Source organism: Tenrec ecaudatus, chromosome 18, assembly GCF_050624435.1.
Source record: "Tenrec ecaudatus isolate mTenEca1 chromosome 18, mTenEca1.hap1, whole genome shotgun sequence".
In the NCBI taxonomy this organism is placed as follows: Eukaryota; Metazoa; Chordata; class Mammalia; order Afrosoricida; family Tenrecidae; genus Tenrec; species Tenrec ecaudatus.
In genome coordinates, this window is record NC_134547.1 from 486,386 (window position 1) to 503,414 (window position 17,029).

General features: G+C 52.5%; 1 protein-coding gene across 1 annotated transcript; it reads left to right on the top strand.

The window, feature by feature from the left end:
• Positions 1–723: 723 nt before the first annotated feature.
• SLC27A5 (solute carrier family 27 member 5) lies at positions 724–16,520 on the top strand. Its single transcript, XM_075537780.1, has 10 exons — positions 724–1,357; positions 1,731–1,940; positions 2,436–2,594; positions 8,757–8,881; positions 10,117–10,311; positions 10,407–10,497; positions 10,598–10,796; positions 10,961–11,058; positions 11,288–11,418; positions 11,514–16,520. The coding sequence occupies exons 1-10, from the start codon at positions 724–726 to the stop codon at positions 11,688–11,690; spliced, it is 2,019 nt and encodes a 672-aa protein (XP_075393895.1). The 3' UTR covers positions 11,691–16,520.
• Positions 16,521–17,029: the final 509 nt, after the last annotated feature.

Sequence of the window (17,029 nt, forward strand, 5' to 3'; positions counted from 1 at the left end):
TCCATCCATCCATCCATTGTGTCAAGCACATTTGTTGCCATCATTTTCAAAATATTTTGTTTCTCCTTGAGCCCTTGGTATCAGCTCATTTTTTCCCCTCCCTACCAGTTTTTTAATCCATTCATCTAGTGATCCACACCCCTTCCAACCTTTGTTGCTTTCTGATTTTTTTTAAATTGGGCTATCCTTGTGGGTGTTAGGTGATATCTCATGGTTGGTTTGATTTCCCGGATGGCTAACGGATGGGCAACATTTTCGCACATTTTCAGGCCATCCGGGTCTCCTCCTTTGTGACTCTTCTGCTCAAGGCCTTTGCCCACCTCCTCAGTGGGAGATTCACTCCCCCCCCCTTATTGTAAGGTTGTCCTGGGTTCTGTACATTTTAGTAATAAGACCTTTGACCTTTGTCTGATGTGTCATGCTTAAGTACCTTTTCCTACATACTAACTGTTTACGGGAGCACAGAGCCTCGATTTTCCCCGGCAGGGCTGCCGGTGGTTTTAAACTGCTGACCTTGTAGTGAGCAGCCTCCGGCCTGACCACTTAGCCACCAGGACAGAGCAAAGCTAACCGGCGGCCCCTGTGGCCCAGCGGGGTGAGAGCAGCCTTGGCCTCCAGCCCCTGAGCCTGGGCCAAGGAGGCGGCCTTGGAGCCGTGCCCTGGGGGCGAAGGCAAGGGCAGGTAGGGTGCAGGGGAGAGTACCCGGGAGAGGCAGTCGGTGCGATGGGTGCCTGGCTGGGGCTGCTGCTGCTGCTGGGCCCGGCGGCGGCGGCCGTGGCGCTGCGCTGGCTGCTGGGGGACGTGGCGTGCGGCGCGCTGCTGGCCGGGGCCGCGCTCGCCTGGCCCTGGCTCGGGCCCTGGGCCCCGTCGTGGCTCAGCGTCGGCGCGGCCGCGCTGGCCCTGGCGCTGCTGCCCGGCCGGCCGCCCCCTGCGCTGCGCTGGCTGCCCGCCGACGCCGTCTACTTGGCGCGCCTGCTGCGCCTGGGGCTGCGGGCGCGCGCGCGGCTGAGCCGCCGGCCGCCGCTCACCTTCGTGGACGCCTTCGAGCGGCGGGCGCGGGCACAGCCAGACCGCGTGTCCTTGGTGTGCACGGGGCCCCGGAGTCGCACGGTCACCTACCGAGAGCTGGACAGCCAGGCCTGCCGGGCGGCGTGGACCTTGCAGGGCGAGCTGCAGGGCCCTGAGGACACTGCCGCCCTCCTGGTGCTGGCCTCGCAAGCCATTCCGGCCCTGGGTGTGTGGCTGGGGCTGGCCAAACTGGGCTGCCCCGTGGCCTGGATCAACCCCAACTGCCGTGGGGCCACGCTCCTCCACGCTGTGCTGAACTCTGGGGCCCGTGTGCTGGTGGTCGACCCAGGTGAGGGACCTCCACACTGGGGGGAAGGGGACCGGAGAGGCGCCCATGGAGGCTACCCCTTCAGGGAGTGGAGGTGAAGGTGGGCCAGACCAAGTCGAGTGAACAAGAAAGCTCCCAGAAAACCTAATCTAAGATCATTGGTCCTTGTTTCTCTTTGTAAGGGTTAGTTCCCAAACAACCAACCCAAACAGTGGACGAGCAGGTAAAAAGCTACCATTGATGGGGTTCTCCAGGCCATATGGCCAATTTTTCTCCAGGAACTGCTTCCTCCATAGCAGGAGGCTCCTGCACCCCCCTCACTGGGGCCCAGTCCCCTGCTGACTCCCTCGGAGCTGGGCCTGGCCTCAGCTACCCCTTCCACTGGCCCCTGCAGACCTCCGGGAGAGCTTGGAGGAGATCCTTCCCAAGCTGCAGGCTGAAGATGTCCACTGCTTCTACCTCAGCCACTCATCCCCAACGCAGGGGGTGAGGGCTCTGGGGACTGCCCTGAATGCTGCGCCCTCAGACCCGGTGCCCGCCCACCGGCGTGCCCGGCTGACGCCTCGCAGCCCGGTGCTGTTCATCTACACCTCAGGAACCACGGGTAAGGGCGCCCACCTGACTCCGGCCGGGCCCTGGCCTAGGTTCCAATTTCCAGCTTGACCTCTGAAACCCACCTTGACCTTTAATCCTGGCATGTGGTCTGCCCCACCTCCAGGTGATTCCATTCCTGAATACTGAAATGCTGCCCGCTGCTTAGCTCTTTAACTTTTTCTTGGGTTACAGAGCAAATTGCAAATCCGTACAATTCATGCACTTTTTGATGGGTGGCACTGATTTGTGATGTGCCAGCAGCAGCCTCCCCACTGGATGTACTGTGTCCATCTGCCCTTCTCCCCTAGCCCTTCCTGCCTGTGAGCTCCAGTTTGCCTCCCCAACCCAATGGGGAGTCCTCATACTCGACCTCGCAGCCAGAGGCTCACACCCCAGTATCAGCCTGGTGGTGGGAACGCCGCTCTGACTACTGGTCCGTCTGTGACCCACCCGCTCGAGTGCTGCCTCTTCACCTCTCCACCCTTCCCACCCCTGTGTCCCCCAGGACTCCCAAAGCCAGTTATCATCTCGCACGAACGGCTGCTACAAACAGTGAGCATGCTGGCCCTCTGTGGGACCACAGCAGAGGACGTGCTCTATGTGGCCATGCCGCTGTACCACACCATGGGGCTCATGCTGGGAATCATTGGCTGTCTAGAGTCCGGTGAGCCTTTCCCCCGGGGACTTCTCCAACTTTCAGAATCCCAGAGTGGGTTCACAAGCCCTCCTGGGTTCTCATCCCAGGGCCACTTGAAGAGGGGCTTGGGTCCCGAGATTCCCTACAGGCTGCCCTTTGGTGGCAGTGACAGGACAGCCGCAGCATCTTTGCTCTTGAGTGCTGTGCGACAGAATGACCCACGCTTCACACGCAGCAATGTACTCTCTCACGGTGGAGGAGGCTAGAAGTCTGAGTTCAGGGTGCCAGTTCTAGGGGAGAAAGACCGGGCTTTCTGCTCCCCGCCGGTAAACAGTTACAAGTCTCAGAAACCCACAGGGGGCTGTTCATTCTAAGTCAACGTTGACTGGATGGCAGTGAGTTTTTGGAATCTGCGTTCCAGGCGAAGGGTTTCTCTCTGTTGGCTCCAGGGATGGTCACGATCTCTCTTCGACATTTGTGGGCCTGGCATCTTTGGCGATCTCCATGTCCCTGGCATTTATTTCCCCCTGAATTCCGGAGGCTCCTAGAGCAGGGACCCTGGGTCCACAGGACCAGCTCCACTCCAAGCTCTTTTTCCCTTGTAAGTCCATCTCTGTCTGCCTGCTCCCTTCTCCTCTCTTGTAAATGATAGGTGACACTGGCCACCCAGGATGGTTCAGGTTGTGGCCCAGTATGGGTGTGGTCTCCTACTTTAATCCCTCACGCTGCATGGGGCAGATCCCATCGTGGGCTTGATAGCATCATACACATGCCCCATTGTATCCTGATTGCCCGTCTACTGAGGACATGACCCGATTGAGTTGACACATCGTTGTGGAGGATGCTTGTGACACCACTGAGTAGGCAGTTAGGATGCCGATGAGATTTGTGACCCGGCCCAAGAGGAGCTGGAGAGGAAATGTTTGCCACACGTGGTTCCAGACAGCTGACGTGGAATTTGAACTGGGACCTCACCATAGTCTGTCTTTTCTCACCTTTTCCCAAGAGCCACCCCCACCCTGTCTCCACGGCTGACTATGCTTGTTTTCTTCGTGTACCCACTCGGTGGGTGTCAAGTCGCTGGTATAATTGGTGAGCGGGCTCAGCTGCTGACCAAGAGGCTGGGAGTCTGAGCTTACCCTCAATCCTCCCACTGAAACAGCCACAGAGAAGCCGATGGTGCCGTCCAACTCTGACCCACATGCAGTTGCCACGAGTCAGAATCTAGTCCTGAAGTGTGCTTTTGGTTGTCTTTTTTAAACCTCTATTTAATTGTCTGTTTTTAATGTTTTGTGGAAACGGGCAAACCTACGCAAAAGTAGAGCCAATCGTTCGACCACATGCTGCAGTCCTGCATAGGGTCAGCTTCAACAGCTTCTTAACACGCGGCCAGTTGCTTTCTGTTCATCTTTGGCTTGTGACTTGGGTGAAAGCTGAGGGAGCCAACTGATTTTCCCTTCAGCTATTTATAGAAATTTAGATTTCTGACCCTGATTGCAATCCCCACAATGGAACTGCACTCCGCCCACCTTCTTCCCAGTGGGGGCCAGTTCCTGTCGCCCTTCCTGCCTTCTCAACTCTACCCTTGTTCACATGCTGCCCTGTTGATTTCACTTGGTTGATTGTTCTAAGGGTGCCTTGCTCCCTGGTTTTACGGTGCACCTGGAAGGCATGGCTCGCCTTTGATGGAATGTTGAGCCACAGAAGTGAGCTCAGTGGCAAGCCTGCACGTGGTCCATTTCCCCCGTGTTACTCTGTCCCTCACAGGACTCTGTGCTCTTCAGCCGGGTTCCATACGTCACTGCAGTCGGCCACACAGAACCCACAGGCAGTGCTCACGATCATGGGGTCTTTTAGGGAAATGAGAAATGCAACGGGTACAGTTGTTTCAATAGGCCAGTTTCTTCTCTGCCGTGCCCACAGCCAGGCCTTTCTTTGGCCCTCAGATATTTGACTTGGCCTCTGCCTTGCTTGGGCAACATTACATAACTCTTTGAGTGTTGTCAATAAAAACCCAAAGGGCATACCTGCTGCTGTAAATCTTAACCTGAAGGCTCTGTCTCTGTGAACCATCTGAAACTCAGCTCCCCCCATTACTAAGTAAGCACTCCCTGAAGCAGTCCATCCCACAAGCCTCTGCTCTGGCTCCTGGCTCTGCTGCCTCTCTGACACCACTCCTCCGGTGGGTGTGAAAGCTGTCTCCTGGCTCAAGGAGGTTCAGTGCTCAACAATCTCCAAGTCTAAAGGCTGAACCTCTCCTGGTTGGTCTTTCTTGCTGGCAGGGACCCGGATCACCCCCCCTACACCACCCGCTTCTGAAATGGCTGGTGGTTTACCCAGCAGCCTGGCAATCACAATGAACTGGCAGTTGTCATTCACAGCTGAATCAGTTCAATCAATAGCTTCCTCTGCCCCCTTCCTGAGATCCGCCAGGGAAACTAAGGTCATCTGCAGGGAGTAGCAAAGGCTGTAACTCGAAGAGCCATGTAGGCAAGTCACTGCATTGTTTTATGAATTATTTTAGAGCAAATCCTAGACATTGTATCTTTTTGCTTACAAATACCGTAGGTATCGCTGACACTAAGGACTTTAAACATGTAACCCACAAAGTGCTGATCACACCTGACAAAATTAACTTGCCCTTTACTTTCATCTACTGTCCAATCCATGCTCAGAAATTTCCCAATTGTCTTTTTGAAGCTCAACAAATTTTCTCTATTGCATTTGGTGTTTCTCTTCTCTTCCCCTTGTACTTTCTGCTAGACCGGAAGTTCCTTTCAGAGGCAAACATTAGATTCTGGTTTCATTATTCTTGGCAGGAAGCTTCTGAGATTCCTGTGTGCTTCCTCATTCACACGGCAGGCCCTGCATGTCTGCTGTCTTCCCTTAGAGATGCTACGATGGTTAGAGGTCCAGGTGGTGGCAGATGGACTGTCAGAGGAAATCAGACTCCAACAACCAAAGGGACACAAGGTGCAAGTGTGCGGCGATGACATACAAAGATGATAGTAAAGTCATAGAGGATAAGAAAGATGGGAGAGAGTGAAATAAGGGAGGCAGACACATTGTATGGTAGCTTGCTCACCTCAGCTCCTCTTGATGGACCACGTGGAACTGAGTGTGCTGGCGAACTAGGAATGAGAGCCAGTCTTCATTACCTTGGGATATTTATAGTAAGCTTAAGACATGCAGTGTTTACATACATCACATGGTGGGCACATCTATGATAAGGGTCCCTGAGCTCACAGGTGAGGAAACCTAAGACCTGCATTGGGGGAAGACATAAGGGGGTTGGGTGCCATGGCTCGAAGAGAGAACAAAAGGATCATGTCTGCCTCTACAGGGAGACAGAATCACCCATGTGCTCACTTTAAGGCAGCACAGCTGTTAGGGGAGAATCTGTGGGAATATTTAAAGCAGGATGATGTACCTGGACTTTATCTCTGACTTACCAAAGTGGAGGCTTTCCTACCATGGAATGCCAGCTTTCCAGATCCCCTCTGTGATAAGTTAGGGAATAGAGTCCTCATCATATTTCCCTCAGTTAGTTTCCCACAGTGGACCTTTTGGCTTGGTTCGATCTGTCGTGGAAATCCTTGCTTGTATCAGGTGTTTCATTAGGGGTTGCAAACAGTTGTCATCTCCCAGAAATGGGCACTGGAAACATGTTCACACAGAGGCTATTCTGTCTCCCCTCCCAACCCATCCTTTGATGGCCTCAAGGATCGTACACACACTTGTTTTCCTCTCAAAGCACATGAACAGTTGTCCTTGGGTGGGGTGTGTGTGTGTATGATGGTATTTAGCTCGCAGACTTTGGGTGAAGGTTAGAGATGAAGTAAGAAGAATTCCTTCCACAGAGACAACTGCAGAGGGGATCTAGAAAGAAGAGCTCACTTGTCGGGAGTACAGTGAACTCTGAAATGCATTCACCTGAGGGTTAGTCCATCTACTGATCGTCTGTATAGCTGTTTCTCTTCCACCCACCCGCCCACCTTCTCAGCCACACATCCACACTGAAAGAGACCCAAAGCCCATCCACTTCCTCACTGTATTGTGTATATTATTTTTTGCATATAGCATTTTGGTAAGTTTATTTTTAAAATATTTTTCTATTTTTATTTATTTCTTAAATCAGTTTATTGAGGCTCATACAACTCTTATCACAATCCATACATACATCAGTTGAGTAAAGCACCCTTATACATTCGTTGCCCTCATCATTCTCAAAATTCGCCTTCCACTTGGGTTCCTGGAATCAGCTCATTTTCCTTTTTTCCCTTCCCCTCCCTCATGAACCCGTAAAAATTTATAAATGATTATTTTATCTTCCACTGCCCAGTGTCTCCCTTCACCCACTTTGTTGTTGCCCACCCCCCAGAGAGGAGGTTATATGTAGATCCCTGAGATTGGTCCCCCTTTCTAGCCCCACTTCCCTCCCAGTATAGCTACTCTCACCATTGGTCCTGAGGGGTTCATCTGTCCTAGATTCCCTGTGTTTCCAGATCCCAACTGTACCACTGTGCATCCTCTGGTCTAACCAGGCTTGCAAGGTAGAATTGGGATCATGATAGTTGACGGGTTAAAAATAATTTTATTGGGAACTCTTACAGCTCTAATACATCAATTGTATCAATCATATTTGTACATATGTTGACATCATTTTCTAAACATTTACTTTATATTTGAGCCCTTGGTATCAGCTTTTTTTGGTCTCCCTCCACCCCCTCCTTGTGACACCTTGATAAATTATCATATTTTACACAGACTGTCTCCCTTCACCCACGTTTGTGTTGTTCATCCCCCTTGGGGGAAGGGGATTATGCATCAATCATTGCAATTGGTTTTCCACTTCCTCCCCTCCTCCCCATCTTTTTTTCTCCCCTCCTGATATGGCTACTCACAATTCTGTACCTGAGAGATTTATCCCACCTGGATTCTGTGTGTTGTGAGCTCTTATCTGTTCCAGTGTACATGCTCTGGCTCCGGTCTAGCAGAACTGAAAGGCAGGACTGGGGTCACGATAGTGGGGGGTGAGGAAGCCTCAAAGAACCAGAGAATATTGTGTCACAGGTGCTATACTTCGCCCTGGTTGGCTTATCCCTTCCTTGTGACTCTACTATGAGGGGATGCCCCATTGTCTACAGATGGGTTTTAGGTTCTCTGCTCCAACCCACCTTGTTCTCAAAAATATGTTTCTTTGTTTTGGATTTACTGGTGCATGTTAGCTGATTCAGTCCACACCTCATGATTGCACAGGCTGATGTGCTTCTTCTCTGTGGGCTTTGCTTCTTAGCTAGATGGCTTCTTGTTTAGCTTCAAGCCTTTCAGACCCCAGCTTTTAAGACCATTAGCCTTTAAGACCATCAGCTTCCTTCACGTTTGCTTATGCACTCATTTTGTCTTCAGCAATCATATGGGGAGGGTGAGCATCAGACAGCAAGGTTGTTAGAACAGTGTTCTTGTGTTAAAGGAGGGCTTGAGGAGAGACCCAAAGCCCATCCACTTCCTCACTGTATTGCCACATAAGTATATGTACATAGGCCAATATCTCTATTTTTATGAATTAACATATTTACATATGAGCACACCTATGTTTATACCTCTATCCATAGCTTTGCTTCCTAAATCTTTCCTCTGCTTCCCTTTCCCTTCCTCCTGCCCCACCATCACACTGGCCCCTCTTTTGCCTCTTAGTAATTCCTCTCAGCTAGATTGTTGTTGCCCCAACACCACCGGGATCTCTACGTTCTCCTCGCTGTTGATTTTAATTCCCTAGTTGTTCCCATCTATGGTGTTGTTTGACCCCTGTCTCCTCTCCCCACTCCCCCAGGTTGTTCTCTCCTCCAGCCAGCTTTTTAGAAGACATCCTCTTCAAGATTGGTTATATCGGCAGCCCTCAAGTAGGGGTGCTGTTTTTTTTAAGAGTGGTGATATTGGCAGCCCTCATGTAGGGGTGCTGTTTTTGTAGCAGGAGCCCTCTTCACATGTCCTGCTGATGGAGTTGGAATCAGCCAGCCCTGTGTCCAGCTGTGCTTTCTCCATTCATCAAGCTCTTCCTGAATGCAATCCTGGCTTAGCTAGGGACACATGGATGAGCCCACATTGTCCCCGTGCTCCAGGGTGCCACAGTCAGAGGATCAAAGTGGCTTAGAAACATGACCTGAACCCCCTTAACTCTTCCCTTAGGAATCACCTGCGTCTTGGCCCCCAAGTTCTCTGCCTCCAGCTTTTGGGATGACTGTCGGAAGCACAGTGTCACTGGGATCCTGTATGTGGGTGAGGTCCTGCGGTACCTGTGCAATGTTCCCCAGGTGCGGGTTCCTGGAAGAGGACTGGGGGGTGGGGTGGGGAGGGAGGACTGTGAGATTAAGGGTGAACACCTGGGGTGACATCCCAAATAGAGGACTGAGGTAAAGACCAAGGTGCAGGATTTAGGAAAGATATTTTTCCCCCAACTAGTTCTAAATGCAGTCATACCTCCTTTTATTTCACTTTGCAGCTAACAACCCCCCCCCTTTTTTAAACGATTTGGAGGTCTGTGGCAATCGTGTGTTGAGCACGTCTGGTGGTGGCACTATATTCCCAGCAGCAGGTGCTCACTTTGTGTCTCTCTGTCACATGTTGGTCATTCGCACAATATTTAAAGTCTCCATAATACTATTGCACTTATTAGACTGGTATGAGGGGGCTTCAAAAGTTCACGGGAATTTTTCAGTATCTTTTAATTCCATTTTCGCTTGGACTTTTTGAAGCCCCCTGACACATAGATAATACATGTAACTGTTACATGCATTGGGAAACAAAAGAAATACATGCAATTCATTTTTTTAAAAATAAAAGTCACCTTATTGTAGTGGTCTGGAATCTCTTGAGTCTGGATATGTAAAGTTCCTAGAACTTGGAGTGACTCAGGGAAGACTCACTAGATGTGAGTCAGCCATTCTGACTTTGACAGAGCAATTGAGGGCTGGTCCCATGAAAAAGCTTGTTAATTGCTGCCAGGGAAGACCTTAGCTATTTCCCCTCAAGTGAGGCTTCCATATACCCCCAAGTTAATCCCTCCAGGTAAGACCCCCCCTTACGTAACATCTCTGAGGAAGAACCCAGGTGGTTGTAGGAAAGGTTATGCCTCCTGGCAAAACCCCAATACTTCCCAGCAGGTAAAGGGCCCACCCCACTGCCCATCCATCCCTTTTAAGAAAGGACCTCAGGGCTTCCTCCCAGGTTAAAAAAAAAAGCAAAACAAGAAAGAAAACTCCATGCAAGTCACCAGACACTTCACCCCAAAATAACTCCAAGTAAGTCCCCAGGTAGCTTACTTGCCCGGATGGAGCACACCACTCCAGGTAGCCGTGCAGGGAGAGGCTCTGGCCACCTAGCGGATAAGCAGCCCTCAGTCTCCTCCCTAGCTTGCATCCCAGGGAAGAATCTGAGAACACGACACCCGGGGAACCCGCTAGCCTCAGCAGGCCGCCTTAGCGGCTAGGGTGAGGGGCCCAGGGCATGCCCACAGGCGCCTCTCTTCACGCGGCTCGGACGTCTGCAGCGACCCGAGGACCGGCAACACAAGGTCCGCCTGGCTATGGGCGTTGGGCTCCGGGCAGACGTGTGGGCCACGTTCCAGCAGCGCTTTGGCCCCATTCGCATCTGGGAGTTCTACGGCTCCACGGAGGGCAACTGCGGCTTCGTCAACTACGTGGGGCGGTGCGGGGCCCTGGGCAAGATAAGCTACCTCCTCCGAGTGAGTGAGGGGATTGGCGCGCGCGCGCGCGGGGGTGGGGGTGATCCCAGGTGGGGCCCAGCTCCAGGCCTCGGCTGACGGCTCTCCGCCCTCAGTTGCTGACCCCGTTTGAGCTCCTGCGGTTTGATCCGGAGGCCGTGGAGCCCTTGCGGGACGACCGTGGCTTGTGCATCCCCGTGGAGCCAGGTGTGGGCGTCGGGAGCTTCCCCGGGCCGGACGCGGGTGGGCTGGGCCCCCGGCCGGGGGACGGGGCCTCACCTGGGCCGTGGCCGCTGCGGTCCCCCAGGGGAGCCGGGGCTGCTGGTCAGCCGGGTGACGACGCACACGCCCTTCCTCGGCTACCGCGGCCCCCGGGAGCACACGGAACGCAAGCTGATACGGAACGTGAAGCGCACGGGCGACGTCTACTTCAACTCCGGGGACGTGCTGGCCATGGACCACGAGGGTTTCCTCTACTTCCGCGACCGCCTCGGAGACACCTTCCGGTCTCAGGCGGGATCGGGGCGGCGCGCCTTCCCGCTGCTGGGAATCTGGGAGGGATCCCGCTCCAGGGGAGGGGCATTGTGGGGCGCGATCGCGGGGTGCTTAGCTGCTGGGTCCTCCCCGTTCCCAGCGGTTGGCCCCAAACAATAGCTTCGCCCTCGTATAGGTGGAAAGGGGAAAACGTGTCCACCCGGGAAGTGGAGAACGTGTTGTTAAACGTGGATTTTCTGCAGGATGTGAACGTCTACGGAGTGTCTGTGCCAGGTGCGGGGGGCGGGTTTCCCTCATCTTAACCCTTCAATAACCTTGTTTTCCCCATATTACGGGTGGGAGAAATGCGGGGCACCAGGGATGTAGGCTTGCCTAGTGGGTCAGTGATCTGGTGGGACTGGGCCGGGCAGATGGTCACTCATGTGCCCTACGGAGTACATGCAAATAAGGCAGGGCCGACCCTAGACACTAACGGGACCACAGTCACTGGTCTACCTCCTAGGGTGTGAGGGCAAAGTGGGCATGGCTGCCGTGCAGTTGGCCCCGGACAAAGCGTTTGATGGGCAACAGCTGTACCACTATATCCAGGCTTGGCTCCCTGCCTATGCTGCCCCCCATTTCATCCGAATCCAGGTGAGCCCCGGGCAGTGGGAGGTGGTGGGTGGAGTTGCTGCAATCACAGAGATCCACAAGCAAGGGTTTTCTTTTTCTCGTCACTGTCTGTGCAGGAGGCTCTAGAAACCACGGGCACCTTCAAACTAGTGAAGTTTCAGCTGGTGCGTGAGGGCTTCAATGTGGGCACCGTCACTGACCCCCTGTTCATACTAAACCGTCAGGCCAAGGCCTTCCAGCCACTGACGCCAGACATTTATGAAGCGGTGTGCACCGGAACCTGGAGACTCTGACTGCTGGGTGCGCGCCCATGAGACGCGCAAAGAACAAGGCATCACACAGACCTCTGCCCTTTGCCCGCGAAGGATCGGCATGCATCCCTGAATAGCCACATGCCCTGCCCCACTGTGTGGGATGAGGACCCTGAACCTAGGGACAGAGGGGCAATAAACAGGCACACAGCTGTGTATATGGAAGAAGTATGCACATGAGTTTTAGGGTACAAAAGAGACTATCTCAAATGTAATTCAGGGGGAACATTAAGTTGAAGGAAGCCATTAGCATGAGATCAAAATGGCACCCAAGGCTTTGTGGCGATGCAAAATTATGAAAGGGCATGGGAGGGGGAAAGAAACTCACAGAAGCATGACTGGTGGCAGATGAGTACATGATAGTTACAGGTGGAACTGTTACAGAAGCAGAAACAAGACGATGAGTGGGTCATGAACATTGTTAAATAGAAGTGGTTCTCAACCTGTGGGTCTTGACCCTTTTGGGGGTTGAATGACCCTTTCACAGGGGTCGCCCGATTCATAACAGTAGAAAAATTACAGTGAAGTAGCAACAAAAATAATTTTATGGTGGGGGGGGGGTGTCACCACAACATGAGGAACTGTATGAAAGGGTTGTGGCAGGAGGAAGGCTGAGAACCACTGGTTTACAGGATTGGTCGAGCCTTCTGAACCACAGCAGACAGTGCATGCTGCATGATGATGCGACCCCTGTAAGGTGACCTCCATCAAGGCTACCACTAGGCTAACCCTTCAGAAGACTTCCCTTCCCCTGCTGGTGTGAGGTGGGGGGTGAGAAGCAATCTATTCTCCAAGGCACAAAAAGAACACCATGGGACCCAAATCTAGGTGGGGACTCTTGCAAATGGATTTTGGACCGTCACTGCCATCCTAGTCTTGCAAACCGGGGCACTCAGAATCCAAACTCCCATACACTTGCATGGCCCCCTTATTCTAAGGACTAAAACCTGTCGAGAGCTGGGGCTCGGGGAGAGGGGCTATCTGGGAAATGCCAGGGCTGTGAGGAGTATCGAGTCAGCATCTGCACCCCAGGGTGCAGATGTGAAATCTCTGCCGAGTGTTGTTGAGGGGCCCGGCATAGGCCAGGGGATGTTTGTAGTAGCTCTGTGGTCTGGGTCTTAAGGGGTGGTCTACAGGGTCATGGTGGGCAGTTCGAGGAGGCCCAGCAAATGAACAGGACTTGACGAAGGAGAAAGAACTTGACCTTGACAGCTCAGGGGCAAGACATGTGGCATGGAACAGAGACCTGGGAGAAGTGGAGTGCACGCCCTATTTGGGAATGAGAGGAACTGCCCGGGAATTGGGGGTGATAGGCAGGATGCCCTGGTGGGGCAGTCGTTAACGTGCTTCACTATTAACTGGAAAGGCAGTGGTTCCAACCACCGGCGGCACCTGGAGAGAAAGATGAAGCGGTGTTTCCGTCAATGTTAGAGCCTTGGCAACCCTTTGGGGCTAGTTCTTGTTGGTCCTATGGGGGCTGAGTTGGAATCACTGGCTGGCGCTGGGCTGACAGTCACCAATCCCTTCGGGAAACAGAGTCCATCCTTCGTGAGCACATCCTATGGCACTGTGGGAGCTGTAGGCGAGCAGCGAGCCTGTTGGGAGCGGCTTGCATCGTAACATGGCCTTGAATGCTCTGTGAAGATTGGGTCACAGTGACGGGGGACTGTTAACTAGGGTGGCGAAGGCTGTGCACTTGTGAGAGCCCTGGGAGAGTCTGCGCTGAGGGTCAGGAGTAAAGGATGGCACCCGAGTCCTCTCAGAATTGGTCCGTAGTGTTGGAGTCACAAGCAGGAGCTCGCAGGAATCAATACCGCTGGGAAACGGGGTACTTGAAAGCTGGCGCTGAGGAACAGAAAGCATTGTGGATTTGGCAGTCCGCCAACTGGTGGAGTCCCTTGTGGTCCGTTGGGCACCTGGTGTGGTGAAGGTGACAACCACACTGGTACACTGGGACCGTGCTCAATCCTCAAAGGACTGAATTGAGTTTGCCTGTAGCCTAAGAAAAGCCTCCCAAATGCATGGAGTCAGTGCTGACTCAGTGCGTCCCTGAGTCTCCGAGACTGTTTAAAAGCCCAGTTTTTCCCCAGTGGAGCAGCTAGTGCTTTCCAACTGCTGACCATGCCAATCGCAGCCCAACGCGTAACCACTGCACCACCAGGGCCACTGGTATAAGAATCTCTGCTGGACGGACACCTGCGCTCAGGAGACCCGCATGCAGAGCTAGGCCAGTGATTACAGAGAAACCATTCTGACTCAGCGACCCTACCGGCTAAGAACTGCCCCCCAGGCTCCCAGGTGACACCGTGCTTGTACAGCTTAGCAAGTAAAGAGAGGTCGACATTGGGACCCCCCCAGCTGAAAGTCACCAGTGGGACCCAGCACAAAGTTGTGGTAATCTACTTCCATGAAAATTAGGCTTGAGAACCACGGGGCCGTTCTACTCTGCCCTATAGGGCCGAGTCGGAACTATGGCAATGAACTTGCTTTAAAAAAATCTTTATAGAAAAAGAATTCCTGTGATTACTGTCCCCATTTGCTTTTCTTTTTTCTCCCCACCAAAGGTGTTTGAAGTCCCTTCCTGATAAAGATCTGATAGGACTTGGGCCAGGGTCCCCTGCAACCTAGCCGCCTTCCCTTCACATAGTAGGCCTTCAGGCTGTGCTCTCCACAGGGACCCTGGTGGAGGAGATACGTGCACACAGCAGTCTACCATTCCTGCTTCTTCATGGTGCCCTGTAGGTCCGTCCACAGCCAGCTGAGGGACCCATGCTGGTACCTGGAGGCAAAGGCGAAGTTGGTGCACTCGCCACCATCCTCCAGGGGTCCTGCGCCAGTACACCATACACCACTGCTACATCTTTCTCCCTCAGAGGTGCTGGCGGGTTCCAAGCGAATCTGGGTTCGCAGCTGAGCAGTTAGCCACTGGGTCACTGGGCTTCATCCACACAGGAGGGGTCCTTGTTCACGTCTTTGGTTGCGGGACAGAGGCCAGCTAGAATCTGGGAAGGTTTGGCTAAAGCAAGTGGGTACAGTGGCCCAGTCCTCTGGCCACTTTGTGTGATGATGATCCTCCCTCCCAGACTGGCCAGGTCCTGCTCTGGGCCTCTGGGCCACGCCACACTCTGTCCCAGAAGGCAGTCAGAGGCCAGATGCCTCTTGTCCGTGCACATACTGTGCTTGGAATGGGCATTAAATCTGTTATTCCCTTTGTATGGACCGCTGTGCTCTAGGGGTGCCCAGCACCCGTCACTGCTAGGTGAGGTCCTGTCACTGTATTTTCTACCAGACAAAGGTAGCCCCTGAGATGTGGACAGATGAAATCGATTCAGTTCACAAATTACTTACCAAGTGTAGAGGGTTAGGTACCCCCCCAAAAATGAAGCACACTGGGCGGAACAGAGCTTTGTTAGTACCAATTCTTCCCATTAGGTGAGCACTGAGCAATTCGCTCTGAGTTACTGCACCCAGTGGCATCACCTGGGAAGTTTCTCTCTGGTCACAGTGAGTTTTTTCATAAAAGTTTCACACCTTGTTTTTTGTGATGGCCAATTTAAGAACAGTTTTCAGCTGTGAAATTTTGTTTCTGTTTGGGAAAAATGCCACAGAAACTGTTGTGATGTTAAACACAGATGACAAGGACAGCGCTATGGGAAGGGCTCAAGGAGTGGTTTACTCATTTCAAAAAGGGTGAAATGTTGATTGATGTCAAACCTCGTTGTGGACAACCATCAACTTCCCCAGCGAAAATGTTGACAAAATTTGTGCACTTGTGTTTGAAGACCAGCAACAGACCATTGAAGAGATGGGGAAGTTATCTGGACTATCTGGGAGCTCGGGTCAGGGAATTTTAACAGAAGATTTGGGAATGAGCAGGGTTGCTGGGCACTTTGTGCCTCCGGTTCTGAATTATCAGGAGAAAGATTACTGACTGGTAACGTGCCTTGCCTTGAAAGAACAGCTCTGAGGCAACCCAGACTTTGCCTCCAAGGTCACTACTGATGATGAGACAGGGGGATCTTCCTACAACCCCTAAAGCACCCATCAGTCAAGCCAGTGGAAGATGCCATCATCTGTGGGATGCAGAAGGGTTTCCCCCAGGGTGTCTCCCCCAAATATATGCCAAACCTAAGATGCTGCTTGCCACACTTGGTAAAAAAACATGCACTTGGAGGTCAACACAAGCAGGTCAGAGGTTATTCTCCCTGGGGGCTATCAGCCATCTAGAGCAAGCAGACTGTATAGTCTGTCCCACCCTAAGTAGGGCCCACTCCCTTCAGAGGAGAGTGGTGGATTGTTTCCTTGAAGGAGAGCCTAGAGGCAAGGTCGAGCCCACTCAAGGGTGATCACGGTTAGGCTGCCTTCTAGACTCACGTATTTTTTGATGTGAAGGGGAGAGTGCATTTGGGACTCCTTTCCACCAGGTCCGACTGTTAATCAAGCTTCCTATGTAGAGGTTCTGAAAAGACTGAGTAACAGTGCGCCACACAAAAGGCCTGACTTGCGGCAGACGGGGACTGGTTTGCCATCATGACAATGCACCTGCTCACGCAGCCATCCTCGTGTGCTGGTTTTTGGCCAAAAACAGCCTGCCTCTCTTGCCCCACGCACCTTACTCACCTGACCTCACTCCGTGTGACTTTGTTTCTGCGAATGGAGAGGGACATGAAAGGACATCAATTTGCCGACAGAGAAGAGGTAAAGAAAAATATGAGGGAGGTGCTGTCAGTCATCCAAACAGATAAGTTTGAAAATGTTTTCAAGAATGGAGTCGCAGATTGGTCAAATGTATTAAGTGTAATGGAGAGTACTTTGAAGGTGATTTTGTAAATAAATAAATAGATACATAGCTTTGAAAAAAAAAAGAAAATTCTGGTCTGGGGAGGGGGGAGTGCCCCCTCATATGTATGTATGTATGCATGCGTGTGTGTGTGTGTGTGTACATTGAATTCAAGGAAATGGTTCATACCATTTTGGAGGCTGGCAAGTGTCAGGCTGGTGCCTCCTCCTGAAGCGGGAGGTTTCAGGGGCTGACGGGCTCCAGCCGTGCAGCTCATATGGCCGGCTGCTGACCCACAGCCCAAGAATTCTAGGTCAGGTGATCCTGAGTAAGAGGTAGAATCCGGAGGGAGGGCATCTTGTTGGAACATCCACACATACATTGTGGCAGGCCAGACCCAAAAGGAAACTCCTTTTTCAACCGAATGCTGCCAAGACTGCATCTCATGCTGCCTGTAATTGCGTTATGGATGAGTAGCTGACCCAGGGTCAGCCAAACTAAAGACGCATGCTGTTGTTAGGGCCACAGAGGTGTCAGTTCC

Excerpts from the sequence above, each read along its gene's own strand:
- SLC27A5 (XM_075537780.1), top strand. The coding sequence starts at position 724 with ATGGGTGCCTGGCTGGGGCTGCTGCTGCTGCTGGGCCCGGCGGCGGCG. Across the intron at positions 1,941-2,435 it reads CTACACCTCAGGAACCACGG|GACTCCCAAAGCCAGTTATC; the intron begins GTAAGGGCGCCC and ends TGTGTCCCCCAG. Across the intron at positions 10,797-10,960 it reads CGCCTCGGAGACACCTTCCG|GTGGAAAGGGGAAAACGTGT; the intron begins GTCTCAGGCGGG and ends GCCCTCGTATAG.